At 35.7% G+C, this 25,937-nt stretch overlaps 1 protein-coding gene across 4 annotated transcripts in view; it reads left to right on the top strand.

Annotated features, from left to right (window-relative positions):
- CERT1 (ceramide transporter 1) overlaps window positions 1-25,937 on the top strand; it is a 102,790-nt gene that overhangs the window by 76,405 nt on the left and 448 nt on the right. For 3 of the 4 annotated variants that reach the window (XM_060637785.2, XM_060637784.2, XM_060637782.3), the window contains 9 exons: window positions 2,978-3,064; window positions 5,469-5,561; window positions 6,095-6,172; window positions 13,627-13,722; window positions 16,674-16,806; window positions 17,721-17,791; window positions 21,213-21,341; window positions 21,894-22,023; window positions 22,939-23,075. In XM_060637785.2, coding sequence (XP_060493768.1) covers window positions 2,978-3,064; window positions 5,469-5,561; window positions 6,095-6,172; window positions 13,627-13,722; window positions 16,674-16,806; window positions 17,721-17,791; window positions 21,213-21,341; window positions 21,894-22,023; window positions 22,939-23,066 — 945 coding nt within the window. In that variant the 3' untranslated portion in view covers window positions 23,067-23,075. The remainder of the gene's footprint in view (window positions 1-2,977; window positions 3,065-5,468; window positions 5,562-6,094; window positions 6,173-13,626; window positions 13,723-16,673; window positions 16,807-17,720; window positions 17,792-21,212; window positions 21,342-21,893; window positions 22,024-22,938; window positions 23,076-25,937) is intronic. The other variant, XM_060637783.2, reaches the window with a different exon arrangement.

The raw sequence follows: 25,937 nt of genomic DNA on the forward strand, positions 1-25,937 counted from the left end.
CACTTGTTGGGATGAGCACTGGATGTTGTATGTAAGCGATGAATCATGAGAATCTACCCCCAAAACCAAGAGCACACCCTATATGTTAACCAATTTGACAGTAAATTATATTTAAAAAAAAAAATGAATGAGTAGGCTGAGTAGATACTAACCAGGTGAATAGCAAGAATGTTTACTTGTAGGGGCTGAAAAGGAAAACTTAAAAAAAAAAAAAAACAAAAGCATTTTGCCCACAGGGAAACTGAAAGACCTTATCGGAGGGTGGAGCCTATTGAGTGGAGGGAGTAGTAAGCCAGGCTTGCAAGGTCTACAGGAATCCTTATATATCCTCAGGCAATGGGTTTTAAGCAAGTGAAAGTTTTCAGATATACCATTTAGAAAAATCATTCTTGCTCCCTGCTGTGAGGGTAGTGGATTGTAGTTGACAGCCTTCGACTGGCAGCTTCCATGACTTCAGGCTCGCAGGTGAGAATTGAAGATAACCTAGATTAAGATACAGTGATAGGAACAGACACCAGCGATAAATTTACATATTTAAAAGTAGGATTAAAGAGTGTGGTGATTGAATGAAGGGAACTGGAGGTGCATAGGAATTTTGAGACATTAACCAGAGGAGGTTTTAGGTATTATTAGATACAAAGATCTAACGCTTAGGTGAGAAATGGATAGATAGACTGTGGATTTCAGGAATCATCACATGACTGAGGCCAATGCTGTGGGGAGAGCAAGGGTAGAACCCTGAGGAACACCCACATTTAAGGGAGTCCAAAGAGGAGTCTTGGATAGAGAGGAGTTGGGAAATTAGGAATCCAAGGAGAGAGAACTCTTCCAAGATCATCATTAACATGAGAAATGCTACTAATGGAGCAAGTAAGCTAAAGAGTGGTGTTTCCCACAGATTTAGCAATAAATAGCTATTTTCCTTGGTAAACATGATGAGTTAAAATGTTTTTTTTAAGTTGTTTTTTAAATAAAGTAAATTTTATTCCAGTTACTGTAGTTATCCCTTACATGTGCCATCAAAGGAAAGATGTACCTGTCTTATTTGCCCATTTCACTTATCAAAGTAGAATTTTTGAATGCTATAGTTCCCAATTAGTAGACTCCTGAGACTGAAGTGATTGCATAGATTGAATGAGCATTAAAATTTTTCAAGTGTAGATGTGGTTATGATCAATAGAGGTTTTAAAAGCATTAGGAAATATGTTTGAGTTCAGAGTAGATTTTGGCTATTTCGTATTTTTCTTACATCAAGCAAAGTTACACTGCTGTTACTTGAATGTCGGAAACGTTTGGACTTATAAAGGGAATCCTGTAGGAGAGAGGCCTCTGGAGTGTTGTTACTATTCTTGTTGGCGATCCAGCTGGTCATTTGATGGCTGTGTTCACTTAATGATAATTCATTGAAATTTACACTTTTTGTATATTGTAGCTGAATAAAAAGTTGTGTGTGTGTGTGTGTGCGTGTGTTTAACGTGGTTATGAGGGAGCCTCATAGCTCTAAAAGAACTAGTGCATTAAATCGGGGCGCCTGGGTGGCTTGGTCGGTTGAGCGTCTGGCTTCGGCTCAGGTCGTGATCTCGCAGTTTGTGAGTTCGAGCCCCGCGTCAGGCTCTGTGCTGACAGCTTGGAGCCTGCTTTGGATTCTGTATCTCCTCCTCTCTCTGCCTTTCCCCTGCTCATGCTCTCTCTCTGTCTGTCCATAATAGATAAACGTTACAAAAATTTAGAAAAAACAAAACAAAAAACTAGTGCATTAAATCAAGATGTCTCATATGCCTGTGACAAGTGACAAGAGCATTACACCGTAGTTCCTCCCACCCTTTTTGCCTTGGCCCCAGGTGGTGTCACGTTGCTAGGTTAGGTACTTTCTAATGGGATAGTGATGGCCTAGGGTAATCATTCTAACTGGAAAAACTCCAGACAGACCAGCAATTATTCATGTGTCTTACTTTGGATATTTAAAAAGTTAGGGAACCTTAAACCCAGCCTACCTTTTCAGCCTCAGCTTTTCCCCTAACATGAAGCTATTGTTCCACTTACAGTCCACTCACTTGTTTCGTGTCAGCAGGAACATACTGTGCTTATTTGTTTTCTATTATTCTTTGTACATTTGATACAGCTGAGGTTCCAGTTGCATGAGAATCGGTTGGAGAACTTATTAAACATACATATTCCTGGCTTCACCCAAGATCCACTGAAAAGTAATTTCTGCGTATGGGGACTAAGAATTTTCCATTTAACAAGTTCCCAAGGCAGTTTCCTAGCTGATTGAGAACCACTGCTTTGCCATCTAACCAAGCTTTCAAGCATCAGTTCAGTTTTTCTTTCTTCATGAAATAATAGTCTTTGTTTAGGAAGATGCCCCTCAGAAAACTCCTGTCTGTGCTTGTTATCGGCTATCAGTAGATCTTATGTAACTTTGTACTTACTTTTCTGTGATTTTATATGCTTTCTCTTATCAGGTATTCATTCACAAGTACTCACCTCTGCCACTGTAGCATGAAAGGAGGCATAGACAATTCCTAAATGAATGAGCATGATTATATTCCAACAAAACATTATTTTAATTCCATATTATAATTCTGACATCATGAAATGTTGCTATTTTTTCTTCTCCAGCCACTTAAAAATGAAATTCTCAGCTCAGAGGCCATGCACAAGTAGGCAGTGAACTAAATTTAACTCCAGGGCATAGTTCAGCAACACCCCTGTTCTAAACTATCACCCTAACACAGTGTTGGTCAGTATACAGTGGGTATATGAATATTGAGTATATGAATTAATTGTGACACTCATGATTTTGCACAGAGCATATGTTACTTGTCTTTTGATAATACTTTATATATTAACTGGTTTATAAATATTTGTCAAGTCACATTTCAACTTTCCTCTAGAGTTAATGCTAGGATTATGAAGGTTTTATATTGTCTTTAATCAGCTGGTTTTTTTTTTTTCCTCTCGTGTGTTTGAATAGGAAGGTCCAAACAGTCTGATTAATGAAGAAGAGTTCTTTGATGCTGTTGAAGCTGCTCTTGACAGACAAGATAAAATAGAAGAACAGGTATATCCGGTTTTAAAAATTCTAACACACACACACACACACACAAAAATTCTAACACTAGGCATTCTTGATGTGTGTTATTTCATATAAATAAAATTTGAAAATTGTGAACCTAATAACCCAGAAAATGAACTGTCTTCACTGAGTCACAGATGTAGAAGAATCTTTACAAGTCACTTCCTTCATTGATTCATTTCTAAACAATGGAAAGGAGACCACTGATTGTTTACAGGAAGCATGAATAATTTACATGAAATTAAATGGAAATATTCCACCTGTTCCCCTTGAAGTATCCAACTTTTATTATCTTTCTATTTAGAATAAGTATATATTTAATCTGAATAAAACAGTCTCTGTGAATTTCTCTTTACCACAAAGTACTGACCATATGAATTCACAAGGAAGAAGACCAAGAATGTATTTTTTTTCTTCTAAATTACTGCCATTCCATTTTTATTATTAACTCCTTTAAAGCTTTAACTACCTTCACCTTCAATTGCTTCCTCACTTTTGACTTTGCTCAGTATTTCACTGTTATTAAATTCGCAACAGACATACCCAGCTCTTTTTGGAAAGTGAAGGAAAACATTTCTTAAATCCTTTAACTCTAGTCTCAGGATTAGTATGATCCTTTGCCTTCTTTTAGTTGTGCAGTAGTGAAGTTACCATATATTACCACTAGATGGTACTTAAGGGTGAATTTTAGTCACTCTTCACGGGGCTTTAAGCATCTTGCAAATAAATTCGTAAATGTATCAGTTGTACTACAAATTAACTTGTGTAGATAAGTTGGCTTGTCATTCTTTGTCATTGCTAGGGTAGTTATGACCGTTATGCCCATTTACTGGTTTGTCTCCCTGAGGGTAAATCACCTCCAAGAGTGACATTTTCTTTTCATGTTTATTTTTCATTATTTTTTTTCTAAATCAGTGATAAAAAGGTGTTGTTACATTAATTTATAAAGTATATCACTCATTCAAAAGAGATTATGCAGCATTCAATAAGACTGGAAACTTTCAGGTCCTAAATGAGCTCCATATTTGTACGCCTAAAGTGTAACCTGAAGGAGTATCATTGTGTTTGGCTTTACTTCACTGTGGTGTTTTTTTATTTTGATTTTATTTTAAACTAAGTTGTGCTATTTTGGGGAGAGTCGTGTGCTATTCTGGGAGAGTAGGTCGAGACAACTTCAGTCTGAGTTTTGTAAATGACTAACTATGTAGCTGTAAACTTATCACTTAAATTCTCTGGGCCTTGGTCTTCTAATACGTAAAACAAACAGTTATACATGATGATTCAAATTCTGTCTTCTGGCTCCAAAATGCTACTCTACTAGATACTAATGCAGTGCTTGAGTTGGAGTTTAAAAGGATCGATGAACACTTTTGTAAATTTTAAAAGAAAAATATTCATGGGACTATTTAACTTCAGTCTGTTCTTGACACTGTGGTAGATACGCTACAAAATAGGTCATTAAACAGACCATGATTTTCCTTGCCTAATAGACATGTTGATATCGCAAAGATAATTATAGTGTGGTAATGCTCTAGAGTAGTAAACTTCAGTAATTCATGAAGTGAGTTCCAAAGATTCAGATCATTAGATATTGCACAGGGCTCTCCACAGCACAGCCACTACTTAGGTATTCTTCAGTGACATTTTTGAGTTTACATTGTTCTATGTTATTTGCCAATATAAGGAAAGATATTTTTAATAAAGTGGTGAATAAGAAATGAGATCTTAGTTCTGTTCAGATAGTGCTGAATAGAAATTACTGCTTGTCTTCTGCATAGTTAGAAGATGAGTACACACACAACACAGCACAGGCTCTGGTACATTACATTTAGTAAATATTGACTAAGTGAGAAGAAACTAGGCAAGCTCAGGAGGAGGAAGGAGGTTAAGTGACAGCTTAACAGGTGTGATACCTTAATGGAAAGGAGATAAGATATCCATGACCTGGTCTTTGGAACAAAACTGAAGCAAACGATGACACTGGTTCAGATGATATAGCTCCGCACATCCCTGATGAAGTAGAATGATTGGAATAATTTGGCCAGAGTTTGGATATAGAAAATTACTTTAACAGCAGTGTTAATTAAGATTCATGGTAAATAATGCCATGCTGGTATTGGAGAGTCTGACCAGGGGCAGAATCAAAGAACCCATCCCTGGTCAAAGGTGGTACCTATGGAGTCTGAAAGAAGAGACTGATTTAGAATACATGAAGTAAGTGTCGGGATTTGGCAAGGCTTGTATCTTTTGAGTATTTTTGTGATTCAAGTATTTATAAGTACTAAAGTGTTCAGTAATTAAATGTTGATAGTTCCAGGTTATATTATCCATTCTCAAGCTACAAAGTACACTTTAAAACCTTCCCACCTAACATTACATGTTTTCTTAGTCACAGAGTGAAAAGGTCAGATTACATTGGCCTACATCCATGCCATCTGGAGATGCCTTTTCTTCTGTGGGGACTCATAGGTTTGTCCAAAAGGTAAGCTAATGTCACAGCTCACTGAAATTATATATTGTATTGTTCTTCAGTGTGGATGGAACTATCTTGTTGTATAAGGTTTCACTCTTCTTGAATTTAGGTAATGAGACTTTTGGGTATTTTATGTTTTCTTCCAAACATACATTTTTGTATGTTTTTCCTCCAAAATAGTTAGAAATCATCTTCTGAATATAATGTTCTTTCTTTTTTCTTTAAGGGGAAAGGGGGGGATGGGGGTGGATAGGAGTGGCTAATCTGATAGTTAACCAGAAGCATAACTAGTTACATTAAATCACTTTTTTTCTTTGGGGTTAAGTGGTATTATGTTGTATTACTGGAAGCACTGCATTCTTTTTAGAAAGATTTTGGAGCATAAACCATAATAGGTGCATGAAGTCAGCACTTGCTGCTGAGCCTGTTTCATATGGTGCTTTGTTCTCTCTTTCTTTATCTTGTGTTTGGAAGTTGGTACTGAATGCTCTGTTGTGCCTTTGTTCTGATTACTTGGTTTTTTCTTTGTCTGTCTCTGGTAGCCCTATAGTCGCTCTTCCTCCATGTCTTCCATTGATCTCGTCAGTGCCTCTGACGATGTTCACAGATTCAGCTCCCAGGTACTGTATGAATGTATAGAGCGGACTTGAGTCTTTCCGTGCTATATTTCAGCCTGCTTTCCCAGTTCCTAGATATCTTTCTGTTAGGCCACTTGTTTGGTTTTGAATTTTAAATGGTAACAATAAGCATTTAAAAGGCCTTCCTTATCTACTAAATAGTTCCTCTATCAGGCTTGCATGTGCCCTTTGTATCCTGTACTGTGAATAGCTTGGAATTTTGCCATGGAGGAGGCACTCCTGAAAGATTTCAAATTGAATTGAAACAAGTAGGAGATACCTGGTTTTTAAATACCATGTAGTTTCTTTAGATAGGATTCAACAACTTTGATGAACATGGTTTACAGAGTATGTTATAGCATAAAAGTAGGTTTTAATAGTCTCCCTTTTAATCTCGAGTATCTCATATTTCAACAGGGAAATGTCTTTTTAAATAATATTTGTCTCATTACTATTATTATACTAAGCTCCATTGAACAGATTGTATTTTTGTTATGCAAATTACCCTTGGATATTATAAATTAATGTTCCTTTTCATATACATCATTAAGGATTTAGGAATTTAAGACTGGAAACTACATGCTTGCTGTCTCTACCCTCATAATAATGTCCAAGTATTATCAGAGGAATATTTTTTAGTATCAGCATTCGTTTTTTAAAGTTTTTTTAATCCTTGTATCTTTGCCATTGAGCTGTGTATCTTTATGGTGATTGTGTTTTATTGGATTGCATTATGTTATCTTATGTTAAGAAACTGCGCTTTCCAGTCAGAATGACCAAGTGTAAATACTGGTTAGTTGCATGATCTTGGACAATTTTTCTAACTCTTCTGTGCTTCACTTCTGTGATCTAGCTAGGACTGTGATCTGGCTAGAGCCTGGCATGTAGTAAATGCTAAATAAGTGTGAGCTTTTATTAGTTATTATATAGCTATTTATTAGCTATTGTTACTATAATAATAACAATTTCTTTGAACTAGTCAAAATTTTCTACATTATTTTTTTTTTGCTATCAGAGTACAGTTGACCCTTGAACAACGTTGAGATTGGGGCACTGACCCCCCTCGGTCAAAAATCCACATATAGGGGCGCCTGGGTGGCTCAGTCGGTTAAGCGTCCGACTTCAGCTCAGGTCACGATCTCGTGGTCCGTGAGTTCGAGCCCCGCGTCAGGCTCTGGGCTGATGGCTCGGAGCCTGGAGCCTGTTTCCGATTCTGTGTCTCCCTCTCTCTCTCTGCCCCTCCCCCGTTCATGCTCTGTCTCTCTCTGTCCCAAAAATAAATAAAAAACGTTGAAAAAAAAAATTTTTTTTTTAAAAAAAAATCCACATATAACTTTTGACTCCCCAAAAACTTAACTACTCACAGCCTACTGTAGTTAATCAGAAGCTTTAAGGAGAACATAAATAGCTGATTAAAATATACTTTTATGTTACATATATACTGTATTTGTTACTAAGAAAATTGTAGGGAAGAGAAAATACATTTGCAGTCCTGCACTTTATTTATTGAAACAAATTTGCATTCAAGTGGGCCTGCGCAATTCAAACCTGTGATGTTCCAGGGTCAATTGCATTCCAGTAAAAGTTTTTTAAAAGTCCTAATTTAAAACAGATTTCTTAGTTTATACATATGAATAAAATTGACATTTGTTTTTAACTCTGCAGGAAAGAGGAAAATTAAGTTTAAGACTCAAAATGTATTCTTTGACTTTTGCAGCCTTTTTCTCCTTGAACATGTTTGAGAGAGAGATGTATCAGTTCTGCTTCAGAAATCGCCTAGAACCAAACTTATTCTAATATTTCTTAATCATGTTCATCCATTTGTGCAAGCTTTTTAAAGGCATATCATATTTGCAATAAATCCGTGACAAAACTAGATAATACTGGGAGGCTTTGGTTTATTCTGCTAAGCTCCACCTTGCGTTAAAGTAATAGAGTAAGAGACTAAAGCTCATCAGTACCAGTCACCATTTTTCCTTAAAATATAGGAATACACAAGCTATGAATGAAAACATAATGAGAGCGATAAATGAGTGTTAAGCTACTGATAAGTGCCTAAGAGTTAAGGCCTCAGAGTGCAGACCTCCGACCCAAGCTGTAGGGCTATAAAACAGCTGAAATTCTTCACCTACAGAAGAATATATTACTGAGACGCAGGTGCCCATGTTTTTACAAGACTTTGCCACATTGTAGCATACTTCTTTATATTTTGTGTAACTCATGTATGTAAGTTGAGAAAGATCTTCTGGTGGAATTTTTTTAATAGGTGATGCTTGTGATTATTTATAATCTTTTTTTAGCTTTTGATTATTGTACCATTTTACTTATTTATGTATTTAGAAAGAAAGAAAGAAAGAAAGAAAGAAAGAAAGAAAGAAAGAAAGAAAGAAAGCGAGCACATGCGCCCATACACAAAGAGGGTAGGGGCAGAGAGAAAAGGAGAGAAAGAATCTTAACCAGGCCCCACACCCAGCACAGAGCCCAATGTGGGGCTTGATCTCAGGACTGTGAGATCAGGACCTGAGCAGAAATCGAGAGCTGGATGCTTAACTGACTGAGACACCCAGGTCCCCCTTATCACACCACCGTTCTATATGCCAAAAGAGGCAAAATTGAAGAATAATGACTTTGAGGTCTTCAAGTATTTATGGTCCTTGCTAAAGTATCTGTTGTCATTAGCAGATTTGGGCTCTGGACCTTAACTATGAATTTGGCTTTGCCGTGTGTGTACAAATCTAGGCTTATGACTACTTTGTTCTTGATGAAGTTATATTGATGCTCCTGATTGAGTAGAATAATTAAACATAGAACTGAGAGATGTCCTGAAAATAACTTCAAATAAAATATGTGAATCTCCTGGGAAATTAGTAGCAACACACGAGTCTATCTAATTGGCAGATTTGGAGAAAGAAGTAGCTCTTACACTGTACAGAAAGTAGAAAGAACTTGAATTTATAAGTTGATCTTTTGGATCACATTTATTTGCATATCACAGCAACTATTGATGTCACCTCAAAAATTAAAAAGCAAAAATTAAAAAAATCTTTCTCTGTTCGGAAAAAAATATATCAAAAGGTGGGCAATACATCAGGTTAATCATTAGTGGACATTATTGCAACCACGGTTCTGTATAAAGCTCTTTCCCCCCTTTATGTCCACAGCGACACTTTATTATTGTGGTAATTAATTATTTAACCCCCTCCCTGTTTATTGTACAATAATACATGTTAATTTTAGCAGAACTAGAAAATAGAGTAAATAAAATTAAAATATTAGATCACTGTTAATATTCTCATGCATATCCTTTTTCTATGTATATAGAAAATCAGTCACATATTGATTAAGTACACAGACTTTAATAATTGTCTTCCTACCAAAGTAAGTAATTCAGTATATACTATTTTGTGACCAGTGTTTTTTTTTTTAAACATATAATTAAGCCCATCTTCTCACTGGTAAATATGGATCTTTATCTCCTTTTCTGTTGTACAGATGTGCATACTGGATTTACCTACTCATCTAATATTGAACATTGAGCCTGTTTTCAGTTTGGCTGTATTGTAAATAGTGTTACAGGAGCATCCTGTTAAATACACCATCCTTGTGTGTGTGTGTGTGTGTGTGTGTGTGTGTGTGTGTGTGTGTGTGTATCTTTGTACACTTATCCAGTTATTAGGATACATTCCTAGAAGTAGAATTGTTAGGACAAAAGCCATACATGTGTCTAAGTTTTTGTTGTTTTTTTTTTTTAATTTTTATTGCCAAACTGTTCATTAAACCAAGTGGAACCAGTGACACTCCCAGGTCAATTTTCTTTTGTTATGTTGACACTGAATATTATAATTCAGTTACTTTTTGCCAGTCTGATAGACTAAAAGTTTTGTTTCTTGGCCTTTTGCATTTCTTCATTGAACTGACAATTTATATCCTTGTCCATTTTTCCTTTGCGTTAATAGTGCACTGTTAATTTGTTATTAATAAATCATTCTATCCAACAAATCCCTCTATGATTGTAACAATAAGCATAGTTGTATTCCTTCCACATGGGTAAGAGAAAGAGATTGGAGCAGTCTTTGAGCCCTTCTAGAGTCTTGTTCATTAGAGTTTTGATCATTACATCAAAGAGCAGTTTTTGTTTTGTCATCAAAAGGCAGTTTTCTTTTAAAATTTCTGTATTGATAATGTTAGAAAAATCCATTTAGTCTCCTCAAATAGCATACAGAGTGTCTCAAATGGGAAGTGAAAGAAAAGGCTAGAATTGGAGTGCCATCATCTCTTATTTAAAATGTGTTTCATCTCCATTTTTCATAGTTCCTTTGCTATGAAGATATTTTGTATGTCATCTCATCATTTTCGACTCTAGGTCCAAAAAAAATCAAGGGCATGATTCCTGAAATTATACTATCTAATTAAAACTAGCGAATGCTATTAGAGCAGATGAAACCTGCTTCAATGATTTTGATCCAGTCTTTTAAAGTGATGGCAGATGCTACTAGTAATATTATTTCCTAGTAGGGGCGCCTGGGTGGCTCAGTCGGTTAAGCGGCCGACTTCGGCTCAGGTCACGATCTCGCGGTCCGTGAGTTCGAGCCCCGCATCGGGCTCTGTGCTGACAGCTCAGAGCCCGGAGCCTGTTTCAGATTCTGTGTCTCCCTCTCTCTCTGCCCCTCGCCCGTTCATGCTCTGTCTCTCTCTGTCTCAAAAATAAATAAACATTAAAAAAAAATATTTTTTAAATATTATTTCCTAGTATATCGAATTTTGAGCCTAATAAAATGGTAAATTTTGCTTGTATTTATCCTTGTCCTCCCAACTTAATGTTTTCCAATCACTTTGGATGTGCAGTCATAACTGAAAACAGTAAACAGATCATTAGGTTAGATTGGAACTGTCAGTGTGGACACAAATGCATGAGTCACTGCCCCAGTAGTAACATTTACTACTTCATATTTCATTACAGTGAACATGAAATTCTTTATAGTGAGATTTTACCTGTATCACCTCTCTTGTTAATCTCAGTGTTGTTACCTCAAGGAAGATGCCATATGGATAAAGATTCCATGATAAAAGCTTTGCAGAGATGGTTACTACAATAGTTGGGTACTTCAATTTCTTTCATCTCCTAGAAGCACAGCACTAAATTCATCTTGTTTATTTCTTGCCCTCTTAAATCTAGGAAGTGTATAAGAACAAAAGACTGAACACTTTTCCATAGATGCAGTGGTAACTAGGATAGGAATACCATTTTTTCATCTATCTAGAAAGACAATGTTAAATGTGCTTACTGTACATTGTTTTAACTTATGTTACCAGCTGTCAATTTATATTTGTGGAATCTAGTTTTGGGGGGACCAAAACACAAAAATATCTTCTCATTATTCCAACATTTGAAGTAATTTGTCAGAATTATCGCCCAAACAAAAACACAGTTACCTGTGTACTTTTCAACAAAAGCTTACATGCTACTAAATTTTTTTTTTAAGTAGAACTCTTTTTTAACAGAGTAAAATCCTTTCATTCTTCTTTCCTAAGTGGTCTATTTGAAGTAGGTCTTATTTCTGGGAAGAAATTTTTTTCTGCCTTTAATCTCATAATAAAATAGGTCTTCTCAACTCTTAGTGTCCCACCTACAAAGTACATATTTCATATCTAAAGATTTTTAATATCTTTGGATCTAAAAAGGGTAAGAATTTTTCCCAATCACGATGTTATACAGACAAATGAATCGATCCAGTGCTATGGTGGTTGTTTATTTATGCCTACTAATTGGAACTTTCTTTGTTCCTTTCTCTTTGGGAATTCAGTTACATTTTGTATGTCCTCATAATTTGGAATCCTGCATTAGTCCTCGTTACTGTCTCAGAGCAGATTTCACATTTTTGGAGGCACATAAATTTTTCCATGCAGCCCCTGGAGTTATGTTTTCTAATGAAACCTTTTTAAAACTATAGAATATACTATTAGTTACATTTTTTCAATTTCTTTCAAGTCTGTAGCCCAGTGCCATTCACATTGTTTGGAAGATAATATGTAAAGATATAAAATGTTAAAAAAAAATTTTTTAAGACATAAATGTTATGTTCGTGTTCATTTAGTACAAAAATAGATTATAGAACCTGAGTATAAAATCTTTATCAAAAACTTTTATGATTATTACCAATGACACTTAAAAGTCATACCTACTTTTAGTAGCAAAAATGCATTCTGAAATCGAGAAAACTTTATGTAGTAAAAGTATATGTCACTGTAACATATTGGTAACATCTTTCTGTGTAGAAAAATTATACCTTCAGAGTTAATAATTTTAGGAATTTTTGCCCCCAAATCATTAATATATTTATTTCAAAAAATAAACCTGGTTCTTGTCTGTATCCCTAATGAGCACAGTAGACTTCATGTAAAATAAGTAGTTAAACTTAGGAATAAATTAAGTGGAAGTATAATATATATATTTCCAACTCTTTTCATGCCTTCTCTAATGTACTTAACTATATAAAACAAAATTATGAGTAAAAGGTTAGAAAATGGAGCTTAGAGAAACCATCTCTGTGTAGATGGATAAAGCAGCTCCTTCAGAAACCATCTTTTTATCACTTCACTTCTGTTTCAAAACATGTTTCAAACTAGGAGAGTTTGCAAGTAGCACTCACATGAAATCTTACCAATAAATGATTGTGGATTCTGGGAGTGTGAAATACTCAGTTTTATTTAAAGTTTATGTAAGATGTGGAGGAGTAACTGGTGATAGTTAAAAGCAGAGGCTTTATTTAAATTTCAGGAAAAAGACAGTAATTTAAAAGAAGACACTAAAAATTGATTATTTGTAAATGTCTGCATATGTGATTATTAGCATTTTCCCTAAAAGAATGTGAAACAATGAAATTGGAGTCAAGTAAGTAGGGGATTGGTTATTTTTCATTCATAGTAAAAGTGAAGTGAAGTTTATCAGTGAAGTAATAAAAGTTTTGTTTTTTTTTTAATCATTTTGTAGCGAAATCTTGCCATATAACGAACTGTTATCTGTGTAGTCTTAAACATAAAAGCACTGGACTAGATTGTCTCTTCGTGCCCCTTTTACCCTTAGTGTCCCATGATTTTATGTGTTAAATAATTATTTCTGTAAGGAAACGTTTTCTAGTGAAGGAAGGAACTTTTTTTTTCCAGAAAATGCTTATTTTTGCTGACTTGCTGCACATTAGGCCAATATATGTTATATGAGTGAAACATCTTTCTTCTCTGCATTTCTCCCTCCTGTCATTAACCTGGATATGATATCTGGAATGTGGACTAAACTCTTCAACACTGTATAAAATCTACTAACCTTTGTGCATTTGGTTGCTCAGCTTTCTAAAAACATCATTCTAAACTGAAATAAACTGAATACCGTTCTCTTTTAGAGATGATGACATGGCTATTCATTGGATAGGGATTGTTATGATTTTATTTTTCTTTCCAAGGTTGAAGAGATGGTGCAAAACCACATGACTTACTCATTACAGGATGTAGGTGGAGATGCTAATTGGCAGTTGGTTGTAGAAGAAGGAGAAATGAAGGTAATTCCCAGTAAAATGTTAGATTGCTAAATACAGCTGTGTTACAGTCATAGTATCATTACTGCCCAGTGATGTGAAAGAGGATAGCATTGTAAAATTCCTTTTAAACAGATTGTTACATATGATCAAAGAAATGTGCAACCCATTCTGTTTTACCTGGGCCATGGAGAAAATAAATTTGGGGTTTTAGATATGAGCAAATCATAAGTAGCTGATGGCTCTCTATTTGGATATTTCTTTTAATTTATTTTTTAATATATTAAATGATGTACCCAGATCACTTTGTTCCCCTTTTTGGTATATACTTCTAGTCCTTTCCCTCACTGCATCTTCTTTCAGTATTCGGAGATGGGTCTGCTAATCTTGTTCATATCCTTAAACACCAGAGACAGAGAATAGAGCAAGAACAAGATTTAGAGATGGATTCTAAATAGCAGCTGCATTGAATTCTGGATTACCTCGTGCCCAAGGCCATGCTAAAGATAAAGAGATGTTTAATAAGACTTTTCCAACCTGAAACTTTCATTAGGGAAGGAAGATATTGACTTTTAAAGATACTGTTACTTGTCTCTTTCTGATAATGTATTGAAGAAGAGCACAGATGAGTAGTGAAGAAAATTGGAAAAGAAAGAGTTCTCTGATTTGAAACAGCTAGATTGTTTTACACTGAGGAGAAGCATTTGAACTATGTCTAGAAATGGAAGCAAAGTTGTGACAAAGATGAGGCAAGGGTCTTTTAGACAAAAAATACGGGGCGCCTGGGTGGCTCAGTCGGTTGGGCGGCCGACTTCGGCTCAGGTCATGATCTCGTGGTCCGTGAGTTCGAGCCCCGCGTCGGGCTCTGTGCTGACAGCTCAGAGCCTGGAGCCTGTTTCAGATTCTGTGTCTCCCTCTCTCTGACCCTCCCCCGTTCATGCTTTGTCACTCTCTGTCTCAAAAATAAAAAAAAAAAAATTTTTTTTTAAATTTAAAAAAAATACAACACAAGCAAAATCTTGAAGGCAAACTTCTTATTCAGGAGTTTTGAATAGACTGTATTGACCAGAATTATTCTAGCAATAGAGATACAATATTAAATGTATTGGAATTTCTTTTCCTCCTGAATAGAGCACAAATTAAGAAGAAAAAAAGAAGAGACAAGCAATTGAGATAACAAAATGTTAGCTATAAATCTAATAAGCTGAGGGGTACCTGGGTGGTTCAGTCTGTTGAGTGTCCGACTTTGGCTCCGGTCATGATCTCGTGGTTTGTTGGTTTGAACCCCGTGTAGGGCTCCGTGCTGATAGCTCGGAGCCTGGAGCCTGCTTTGGATTCTGTGTGTGTCTCTCTCTGCCCCTTGCATTTGCACTCTGTCTCTCTCAAAAATAAACATTAAAAAAAAATAATCTGTTACCCCAGACTTAAGCATAATGTTTCTGACATAACTAGATAATCACAGGCCTTCCCCCAAGAGTAAGCCCCAAAAGAAAACCAGGATACATATTCTCTGTAGAGGAAGGGGTGAGCCAAGCCTACCAGTCCTTATTCTGTACTCGACATTCACTTAGGACATTCTTTCCCCCCTTGGGAGGAGAAAGTGAAGGGGTTCAGAGAAACCAGAACCTGATAGTCTAGATGAAGTCCCTCCATGCAGAACGAAGAATAGAGAATAAGTGTTCCTACAGCCCACATTAGAAAGAGAGTGATTGCATTGTGGATAGTGTGAAATAGCCCGCTCGAGAGAGTAGTCTATTGTCTGTAGCAGTAGGTTAGCCACTGTATACAAAGTAACATTTTTTTTTTTTTTTTAACATTTATTTATTTTTGAGACAGAGAGAGACAGAGCATGAACAGGGGAGGGGCAGAGAGAGAGGGAGACACAGAATCTGAAACAGGCTCCAGGCTCTGAGCCGTCAGCACAGAGCCCGATGCGGGGCTCAAACTCACGGACCGTGAGATCATGACCTGAGCCGAAGTCGGACGCTCAACTGACTGAGCCACCCAGGCGCCCCTACAAAGTAACATTTTAGGAAGATTAAGCTCGTAAGGAAGAAACCAGAGACCAAGTATACCACTTGAGAGGGTCAGGTACATAGTGATGAAAGCCAGCTAAAAGAAGTAACCAATAGTAGAAAAGTCAAGCTGTTGAATAGTAGAAGAGTCAAGAATCTCCTACACGATGAGTAATGAGCTTAATAGCTATGTGAAATGTGAGGGGAGGAGTTAAAAGTCTAAACTTTCCAGTTCAGGTGACTGGAAAATAGCAGTCCCAATAACATGAATAAATGAGCATATAGGAAAAAGTAGTTTGGTGAAGGACATTTTAAAAAAGAAACTGTATGTGAAATGCCTAACAGTGTCTGGACCCATAAAGTACTCCATAAATTGAGAGCTAGTTCTTATAATAATATGATTATTCATTTCATGTTGATGAAATTAACTTCTTGTAAAACTTTCTGAAGTAACCTATAACTTTGAAATAATTAATTTTACTTAGCAGTTTAGGTACACAACTTCAGTATTTAAAGCAAGATAGCATAGATCTTCGTGTCATTTTAGCTTTCAGTCATTGATTCAACAAATAATTGAGAGCCTACTGTGTTTCAGATACTATTTTAGATGCTGGGTCTGAGGCATTGAACAAAACTGCTGTACATCGGTATCCTTAAGGAGGTGATGTTCTAAACCAGGCTTAGTTTAACAACTCCTGTAATTAGGTGTTCATTGCGTGTGCATGTTTTTCATAATTGAAGTTTACCTCAGATTTGTAGTTTTAAGTGTTTTTTATGTGTTGTCTGTGTTAATAATTTGAAATGTAAGATTTTCTTTTAGCAGAATATTTATATTCCATATATAGATTTTCATAAATAAAATTCTAAAAAGCAGCTAAATTTAAAAACCTGCTTTCAGGTTTGTACTTTAGGGGTTTAATTCTTATTTTTTAAACAGGTTTTTAAATATATCCTCTTTAGGTATATAGAAGGGAAGTAGAAGAAAATGGGATTGTTTTGGATCCTTTGAAAGCTACCCATGCAGTGAAAGGCGTTACAGGACACGAAGTCTGCAATTACTTCTGGAATGTTGATGTTCGCAATGACTGGGAAAGTAAGCTGCCATTATTAATATATCTTAATATAATTATTTCAAATTTAATATCAAATCCAACCTAGTTTTTTGCATCTCATATACAGTTTACAAAGTCATTGTAGAAAATACCTGGAGAATCTGACAATAGCTTGCATTTACTTTTTTTTTTAAGTTGCATCTAAATGGAGCATTTTGCTGTACAGAATGCTTCTTGCTATATTATAGCATTTGATCCAGTATTTCAATAGTCCTGCATGATAGGTAGGTTAAAAAAAAAAAAAAAAAATAGGTTAAGTGACTTGTCAGAAGCTACAGAGGCTAGTTAGTGGAAAGACTGGGACTAAAATTAAAGGTTTCTGTTTTATCATCTGCTTTCCCAGATTGTTTTGTGTCCCTTGTAAACCCTGGATAAATCCTGCTCTGGTTTGTTGAGAGTTATTCTTGGAGTGTGTGTGTGTGTGTGTGTGCGCATGCATGTGTGCGCGTGCGCCTCTTAGTCACCAAATTTCATAAATAGAGATAGTTTTGAACATCATAAGATGTTTATCTATGACAGTTTGACATTCTTTTTTCACAAATATAACCAACTAAGCTTAGGACAGTTTCTTCAGCTTCAATAAATTAGAAATGATAGGAAAGTGTCATAGTATTAGATAGGAATTTGCATCTGAGTAATTAATACATGTGAGTAGAATTGCTTTTTTGATGTGGAAGCTAGAGATTGAGCCAAAGAAAATGAGATTTCCTTATGATCAAGTGTCATGGCCCCTGTAGCCCTAATATTAAGTCTTAACCACCTTCCATTTAGACAGCCTACATAGGGCAGAATCCTGCTCATGATACCACAATGTCCATCAGTATAAATGAGTTAATCACATTCTAGAAAGAGGCAATGTATCTTTTTGGCTACTAATATTTTCTCTTCATTTCAGCAACTATAGAAAACTTTCATGTGGTGGAAACATTAGCTGATAATGCAATCATCATTTATCAAACTCACAAGGTAAAGATCTCTTCATCCCAAAAGGATTTCATCCTAATTCAAACTGAGACATAGAAATTCTCTCAAGTAAAATTTGGCAGGAAATTAAATGCCATAAAATATCCACAGACTTTATTAACGATGCATGAATGTCACATATTTGAAAGGATATCAGCTCCTTTAAAGCAGAGCCCGAGACAACCTGAGAAATAACCCAGGAACAGTGTGTTTGATAAAGACCTCCAGTTAGTTATGTGCATTTAAAGTTTAGAAAAGAAAATACTGAAACCGAAGTAAATATTTTTCTAGCATCTAGTCTTTATAGGAGAGAAGTCATAGTTACCACCAACAAAAGAGAATCATAGGAGTGCCTGGGTGGCTCAGTTGGTTAATAAGCTTCTGAGTCTTGATTTCGGCTCAGGTCATGTTCTCACAGTTTGTGGGTTCAAGCCCCATGTCAGGCTTCACACTGGCGGCACAGAACCTGCTTGGGATTCTGTCTCTGCCCCTCCCCTGCTGATGCACATACACACTCTCTCTAAATAAATAAATCTTTCTCTCTAAATAAATGAGTAAACATTTAAAACAGTGAATCATAGTTTCCTCTGGCAACAGTGTTAAGTGGAATGGAAATTATGTTATTAATGTATGTTAAGATTGATAAAGTCATGTAAGTAGATCATCTAAAAGCAAGGGAAAATTGCCATGCATAACTATTAAGAAGTTAGTCATATACCAGAGCACACGGAAACATTGTCCTAAATTGGTTCACTTTCATATTGCTTTCATTTTACATTCATTTCATTTCTTCCTGTGCTATCCTAGATATTTAAATTTGAAGAATTAGGGGCTCCTGGGTGGCTCTGTCATGTCAGTTAAGCATCCGACTTTGGTTTCAGCTCAGGTCATGATCACACAGTACATGAGATGTAGCCTCACATCAGGTTCTGTGCTAACAGTGTGGAGCCTGCTTGGGTTTCTCTCTTGCTCCCCTCTCTGTTTCTGCCCCTCCCCTGCTTATTCTCCTTCCCTCTCTTTCTTTCTCAAACTTTAAAAAAATTAAAGAATATTTCCCTTACCTGATTCTACTCTGTTCCCTGAAAATTGCCAAATAATATACTGTATAAAGGATAATGAAAGGGGTTGGGAGGATGGGCAAAATAAATGAAGGCAATTAAGAGGAACAAACTTCCAGTTATAAAAAAAGTAAGTCAGCATGGGGAATGTAGCTAATAATATTGTAATAGCGTCATGGTAACAGATGGTGACTACACGTATTGTGGTGAGCCCTGGATACCGTATAAAATTGTCAGACCAGTGTGTTGTACACCTGAGACTCATGTTCATTTTAAAGAAAGGAAAATAAAGGAATTATAATTTTGGAAAGATCCATCAAATGTGATATTGTATGTTATATAAGAAATACAATAATTCAACAGGTACTTTATTTTTCTTTACTTTAAATGACTTTTTAATTTGAGCTGAATATATGAAAATATTTTAGGTTTGTTATGTATTTCTTAAACTCAGTTTTGTCATATGAAGCATCTTCTATGTAATGAGTGAGCTAGGCTTGATTTTACATGGCACCTGCTCAAGAAATGTATAATAAGTACATTATATGTCAGCTTTGCTTCAATTAAAAAAGAAGTGTAACAATGAAGATTCTGCTTTAATATACAGATTTGGGGAGTCTAAGTGACACCTAAAACTTAGCAGATGTTTAAAAAATCAATTAATGGTCAATAATTTGGAATGAAGAGAAATGACCAGTAATTTAGAATCAGAGGAATCTTGTAATCTGAAGGTAATTGATCCTCGAAAACAGTCTGCTGAAAGTATTTCACTTGGTAAATCATAGATGGAATGAAGAATTTATATAGGTTATATTAAGGTCACTTGAAAAATAAAACTAAAAACTATTAAAATAATACCTCTTAAATTTAACACAATTTAAATTACAGTTATAATTGAATAAACAGATTGTTCTAGCATAATTTTTTTAAATAAAATTCAATAATGCTCTGCAACATCTTGCCCTTTACATTTGCCTTCTTTTATAATCTGGTTTCTTAAAGAGGGCTACTTATCTCCTGGTATTTAAGTCATTCTCACTCTGTAAATTTTTATCTTCTCATCATCCTTGTGGATTTGCATTCATTCGTTCTAACATGGCCCAATTTTCCTTTATTATTGGCTTTGCTCAACACTACTTTCATCAATTTCATAAAATGGAGCATCTTTAAAAGATAACCATTTCACTTTCCAATGAAACTCAATGCTTAAGAAAGTCAGTGCACAGATTTTCTCTTATTTAAAAGTACATAGTCTCAGTTTCCAGAGACCTCATTTCCATATCATTCCAACGTGGTTTATGTTTCCTGGCATACTATAAAGTTGAAACATTCAGTCTGATTTAGTATTCTTCAAATGTGCTTATATCAAAGAAGCATTCTTCTTACACTAAAATCTTAGCTTTTAAGTCTCTCAACACTTTAAACAGAGGTTTAATACTAAAAAGCAGAACATTACCAAGGACTAGGGAAGGAATTAATTGCTTACTGAGTATAGAGTTTCTGTTCAGGGTGATAAAAAATTTTGGACATTGTGCTGATGTATACATAATATTGTGAATGTAATGTCATTGAATTGTACACTTAAAAATGCTTTAAATGGCAAAATTTTTGTTATATATATCCACAATTTTAAAAGTATTACTTTGATGATATTCTACAAAGCAGTTAATTCACTGTTCATAATTAATCCTTTGCTGGGTATTTTCAGATGCTTTCCATTTATTTATTTTTTTTTTTAATCTTTTTTTTTTTTAACATTTTATTTATTTTTGAGACACGGAGAGACAGAGAATGAACGGGGGAGGGTCAGAGAGAGAGACACAGAATCTGAAACAGGCTCCAGGCCTTGAGCTGTCAGCACAGAGCCCGATGCGGGGCTCGAACTCACGGACCGCGAGATCATGACCTGAGCTGAAGTCGGCCGCTTAACCGACTGAGCCACCCAGGCGCCCCAAGATGCTTTCCATTTAAAATTTGACAGATTTTAGGGGCGCCTGGGTGGCGCAGTCGGTTAAGCGTCCGACTTCAGCCAGGTCACGATCTCGCGGTCCGTGAGTTCGAGCCCCGCGTCAGGCTCTGGGCTGATGGCTCGGAGCCTGGAGCCTGTTTCCGATTCTGTGTCTCCCTCTCTCTGCCCCTCCCCCGTTCATGCTCTGTCTCTCTCTGTCCCAAAAATAAAATAAAAAACGTTGGAAAAAAAAAAATTTAAAAAAAAAAAAAAAAAATTTGACAGATTTTACCTTCACCTAAGATATGTATTTTTGTTTTATTTATTTTTGTTTTACATTTGTGTCTCTGTTAGTTCCGTATTACATATGAATTTAAAAGTAATTCGGCTTTTCAAAAGACATTTACTTCTTCCACAGAGGGTGTGGCCTGCTTCTCAGCGAGATGTATTATATCTCTCTGCCATTAGAAAGATACCGGCCTTGACTGAAAATGACCCCGAAACTTGGATAGTGTGTAATTTTTCTGTGGATCACGACAGTGCTCCGGTAAGTGCACTTGTATAAATGTGTATAGTTGTATAGTATAAAGCTAAATATACAGTGTGGGACAAAAGTGACAAACACATATGACACACACTGGTACTTGATTTGATAACATTTCTTAGATTTTGTTTTATATTGGATTGGCTCCTTGGAACACTATAGCCCTTGTGTTACTTGAGGGCAGCAGTCATGGCTGTCAACATGCAGCAGGGGCTGTTTTCCTTTCCCCCTGATGTTATAACGCAGAGACAGAGCTGAATGGGTACATAAGGGAAGCTACTTTGTACAGTTCCCTCTCAAGCCATGATCAGCTACTGGCAAAACCCCTGTGGTTTCTATCTCAGTTGAGTTCCATCTACTACTGAAGAGGAGGGAAAATCATTCCTGATGTCATGCAGCTTGGCATGTGTTATTTAGTGGTGCTAATAAGATTTTGTTGGACATTTTGATGAGCTATGGTTTTGGATAACCTAATGTGCTATTAGAACAGTAGGGATTATAAAATACAAGGCATCTATTACACTAGTGTTTTGTTTTTATTTTTTGTTTTGTCAGCTAAACAATCGATGCGTCCGTGCCAAAATAAATATTGCTATGATTTGTCAAACCTTGGTAAGCCCACCAGAGGGAAACCAGGAGATCAGCAGGGACAACATTCTATGCAAGATTACGTATGTAGCTAATGGTATGTGTTTTGAGGTTTCTTTTGCTACTTTGGTAATGTAGATTTTCTTTTTTTTTTTAAGTTTATTATTTTTAGTAATTTCTACACCCAGTGTGGGGCTTGAACTCACAACCCCAAGATCAAAAGTCGCACGTTCTTCTGACTGCACCAGCCAGACACCCCTAGATTTCTTATTATGATCTCCATGCCTTTTTAGTTTTTCTCCTTTAGATTAACGATTTTTAATTTGGAGTGATGTGTACCAAAATTATCAGGAAACTTTGAAAATATCCACATCTGAATTTCATCCCAGAACTACTGTATCAGAATTTAAACTTCATCTCTAGATCACTATCACATATGCTTGGTTTAAAAATCCATCTATTATATATTTGCCTAATAGAATATAGTATGATTAGAAATAAAAGCAATAATGGTAAAGAAAATTAATAGTTCTTTTTCTTATTGTCTCGCTTTTTTGTTTTCTGAATTATTGCCTGCTTTGGATTCTTAACTACACCCATTTCCTACTTGCAGTAGTCACTGGAATCCCTCCCATCAAATCCTCAAATCTTCTTTGTACAGGGCTGTAACTGCTACTGTGTTTGAAGAGACAGTTATGTCCGAGTGAGATATTGTTTGATTATAGTAGAGTTTGACAAATTTATCTTACATAACCTGAAATGTTGCTATATTAATATTTGCATTTAATTTAGGGAGCCAAGAACCTGTTAAATAGGTAATAAATGCTCTCTTGTTTGCTATGTGTCCTTGTCTGGTGGTTAGCATTAAGGAATTAGCAGTCAGGACTTTAAGAGATGTTAACTATTCCAACACGAGAAAATTTTGAAAGCAAAGGAAGTAAATGAGTGCTTCCCATACATTTGGAGAATTGTATCTTAACGGGCTTTATTTTAATTTTCCTTTATCTTGCAGTGAACCCTGGAGGATGGGCACCAGCCTCAGTGTTAAGGGCAGTGGCAAAGCGAGAGTATCCAAAGTTTCTAAAACGCTTTACTTCTTATGTCCAAGAAAAAACTGCAGGAAAACCTATTTTGTTCTAGTATTAACAGGTACTGGAAGATATATATTACCCTTTTTTTAAAACTTTGATTAATATGACTCTGCAGATATTAAAATTTAGTTAATTGTTGAAAGTAATTTTAATGTGTTTTACAATGTTCCCAAAGTTGTAATTTTTAAAGCCTTTAAAACTTGTTTTCTTCTGCTTATATGAGGCAATGTTTGCTTATGCAAAGACATTTTAACATTATGGAGCTATAAAATTCTAGAAGTACAAATTCCCTGTATTCTTCCCTTCACAGAAAGTACTTGAGGTTCATTGTTTATTCTTCCATACTTTTGTATGTATGTAGTGAATGATGTGTATTCTTGATTATTTGTTAATAATACTTGTTTATTCTATACTTATTTTGCAGCTTGCTTTTTCTGTTTAACAATATATCTTGACTAGTACTGCATATAAAGACATGAGATATATAAAACTCATTCCATTAACAACTGTTACATGAATGTTGCAGAATTTATTAACCAGTCCCATCATAATGTTGGTTCCATATTTTGACTGTCAGATAATGCTGTGTTGAACATCTTTCCATAAAGTGCTGGAATCTTTAATTCTTTTTCAAGAAATGATATGTTAACGTGGTTCAAAAGTCAGGTGTGAAAAGATGAACAGTGAAATTTATCCCTTGCCCCTGCTCACCCAGTTTTGCCTTTCCCCCACCCCCAAACTGAAAGAGTATAACTGCTATTAGTTTGTGTATCTTTTCCAGAGAATTTTTTTTTTTTATTTTTTTTTCACGTTTATTTATTTTTGAGACAGAGAGAGACAGAGCATGAACAGGGGAGGGGCAGAGAGAGAGGGAGACACAGAATCGGAAGCAGGCACCAGGCTCTGAGCTGTCACCACAGAGCCTGACGCGGGGCTCGAACTCACGGGCCACGAGATCATGACCTGAGCTATAGTCGGACACTTAACCAACTGAGCCACCCAGGCGCCCCTCCAGAGAATTTTTTATGCCTGAGCAAGCAAATACAAGTGTATGTCTCCCACACATACACCTTTTTGTTGTTGTTGAAGAAAATACGTTGTTCTGCATCTTGTCTTTGTACTTACTTTACTTTGAAGGTCTTTGCATATCAGTATGGACCTTCCTCATTATATTTTTGTGGCTATACAGTATCCCATTGCATGGATATACATAATTTTCTAACCAGTCCTCCCTTGCTAGATACTCAAGTTGTTTCCAATTTTTGCTGGAATGGTGTTACAAGTATATCCACTTACAAGTTTATATGTGGGATAAATTGCTAGATATGACACTGCCAGCACTTCTGGGGGTGGGGGGTTGTGCGTTTTTATTTTAGATACTGCCCATAAAGAAGTTGTATTAATTTATCATCTCACCAGCAATAATGTATTGGAGTGCCTATTTCCCTTTACCCTCTCACACAGTGTATGAAATAAAACTTGGATTATTCCCACCTTGATAGGACAGAAATACTTTCTCTTTAGTTTTTATTGTCTTTCTCTTACTATGAATAGTTAGAACATTTCTTGGTCCATTTGAGAGAAATTTGTATAATTCTGTTTCTGTGAACTCTCAGTATGTGTTAACATTTAAATTTTTAATAGATATTACCAAAGTATAATTCATAAACTGCAGTATTTATGAATGTTCTCTTATTCTCACCTATGTTAGATATTAAATCATTGGCTGAGAAGTTTATATTATTGAGTAACTTAGATTATTGTATTCTTGAGTCTTTAGATTAAATTAGTATGTTCAATAGTGTTATATAATGACTGATATTTTTAACTAATTCTGGTTTCTGATGTTGTTTATAGTATGCCTCTCTTAAAAAAAAAAAAAAAGGCTAAATTTATTGTCAGATGCTAACACCAGAGTTGTTGCATTGATGTCCCAGATATTTAGCCTTTCCTAAGAAAAAGCTTACCTGAAAATGTTAAACAGATTCTGATCTTACCTGAGTGGTTAGTGTTTTGGGATATAGCTTGACCTTTGAGAGATTCTGTCTTCAAGTGCAAGTGCGTTGCATAAGTGTACTGGCTTTTGGAATATCTCATACTTTAGGATTGTTATGGCTAGATCTGGACACAAATTTGCTGATTTTATCTTTGCCCTGTTACCTCAAATTAACCAGAAACGTGATGCTGTGTCATGGCAGCAGGCCATGTCACCTGACTTAGCTGGTTGTCTCTCCCCACAGCCTTAAGATTGCTAAAGAATGCTATTTGCTCTAATCAAGACCAAGTGTGCAGCTATAATCTGCTTTCTCTCTTCATCTCTACCCCCAGCCTTGCTAAAATAAGCAGGGCAGAAAACATAACCATCTATTAAGCAAAAGAAATCAGAATGCAGTTATGTATAGAACTTGCTCTCACCTATGTTTGAAAAGAAGAATTTTCTTAAGCATTTGTAAAATACATGCTAACATTATTAACAGCATTTTGCCTCAGAACTGTTGGATTTAGGGCATTGTTTATTGACTGTGTGCATGTGTCTGTGTGTGCACACAGTACCTAGCGGGGAGGGGGTTGAAATCCATCTCAGAGGAAGGAGGTAGCATTGTTTGTGGATGTATGTGTATGTATGCAAAGACAGAACTATCAAGATTCAGTGGCCACAACTTAGCTCTGGCCTTGAGTCCAGGTTGAGCTTCTTTCTGACAAAGCACCAAATTCAAACCTTAACACCATAGTGAAAATCTTTGTTTACCTAAAGTAATATTTGTTTCATAATAAGTTTGGAAAGATGTATGTATGAAGTGGATTCTAGCATTGAAATTTTAGGAAAGCTATCCTAATTTTAGTGATGAAGAAATTATAACTTCCAATAATGTTTATGATCTTTAGTGAAATTTCATAAGGAATTAGTGAGGTCCAAAGA

This window comes from Panthera onca, chromosome A1 (genome assembly GCF_046562875.1).
Source record: "Panthera onca isolate mPanOnc1 chromosome A1, mPanOnc1 haplotype 2, whole genome shotgun sequence".
Lineage (NCBI taxonomy): Eukaryota > Metazoa > Chordata > Mammalia > Carnivora > Felidae > Panthera > Panthera onca.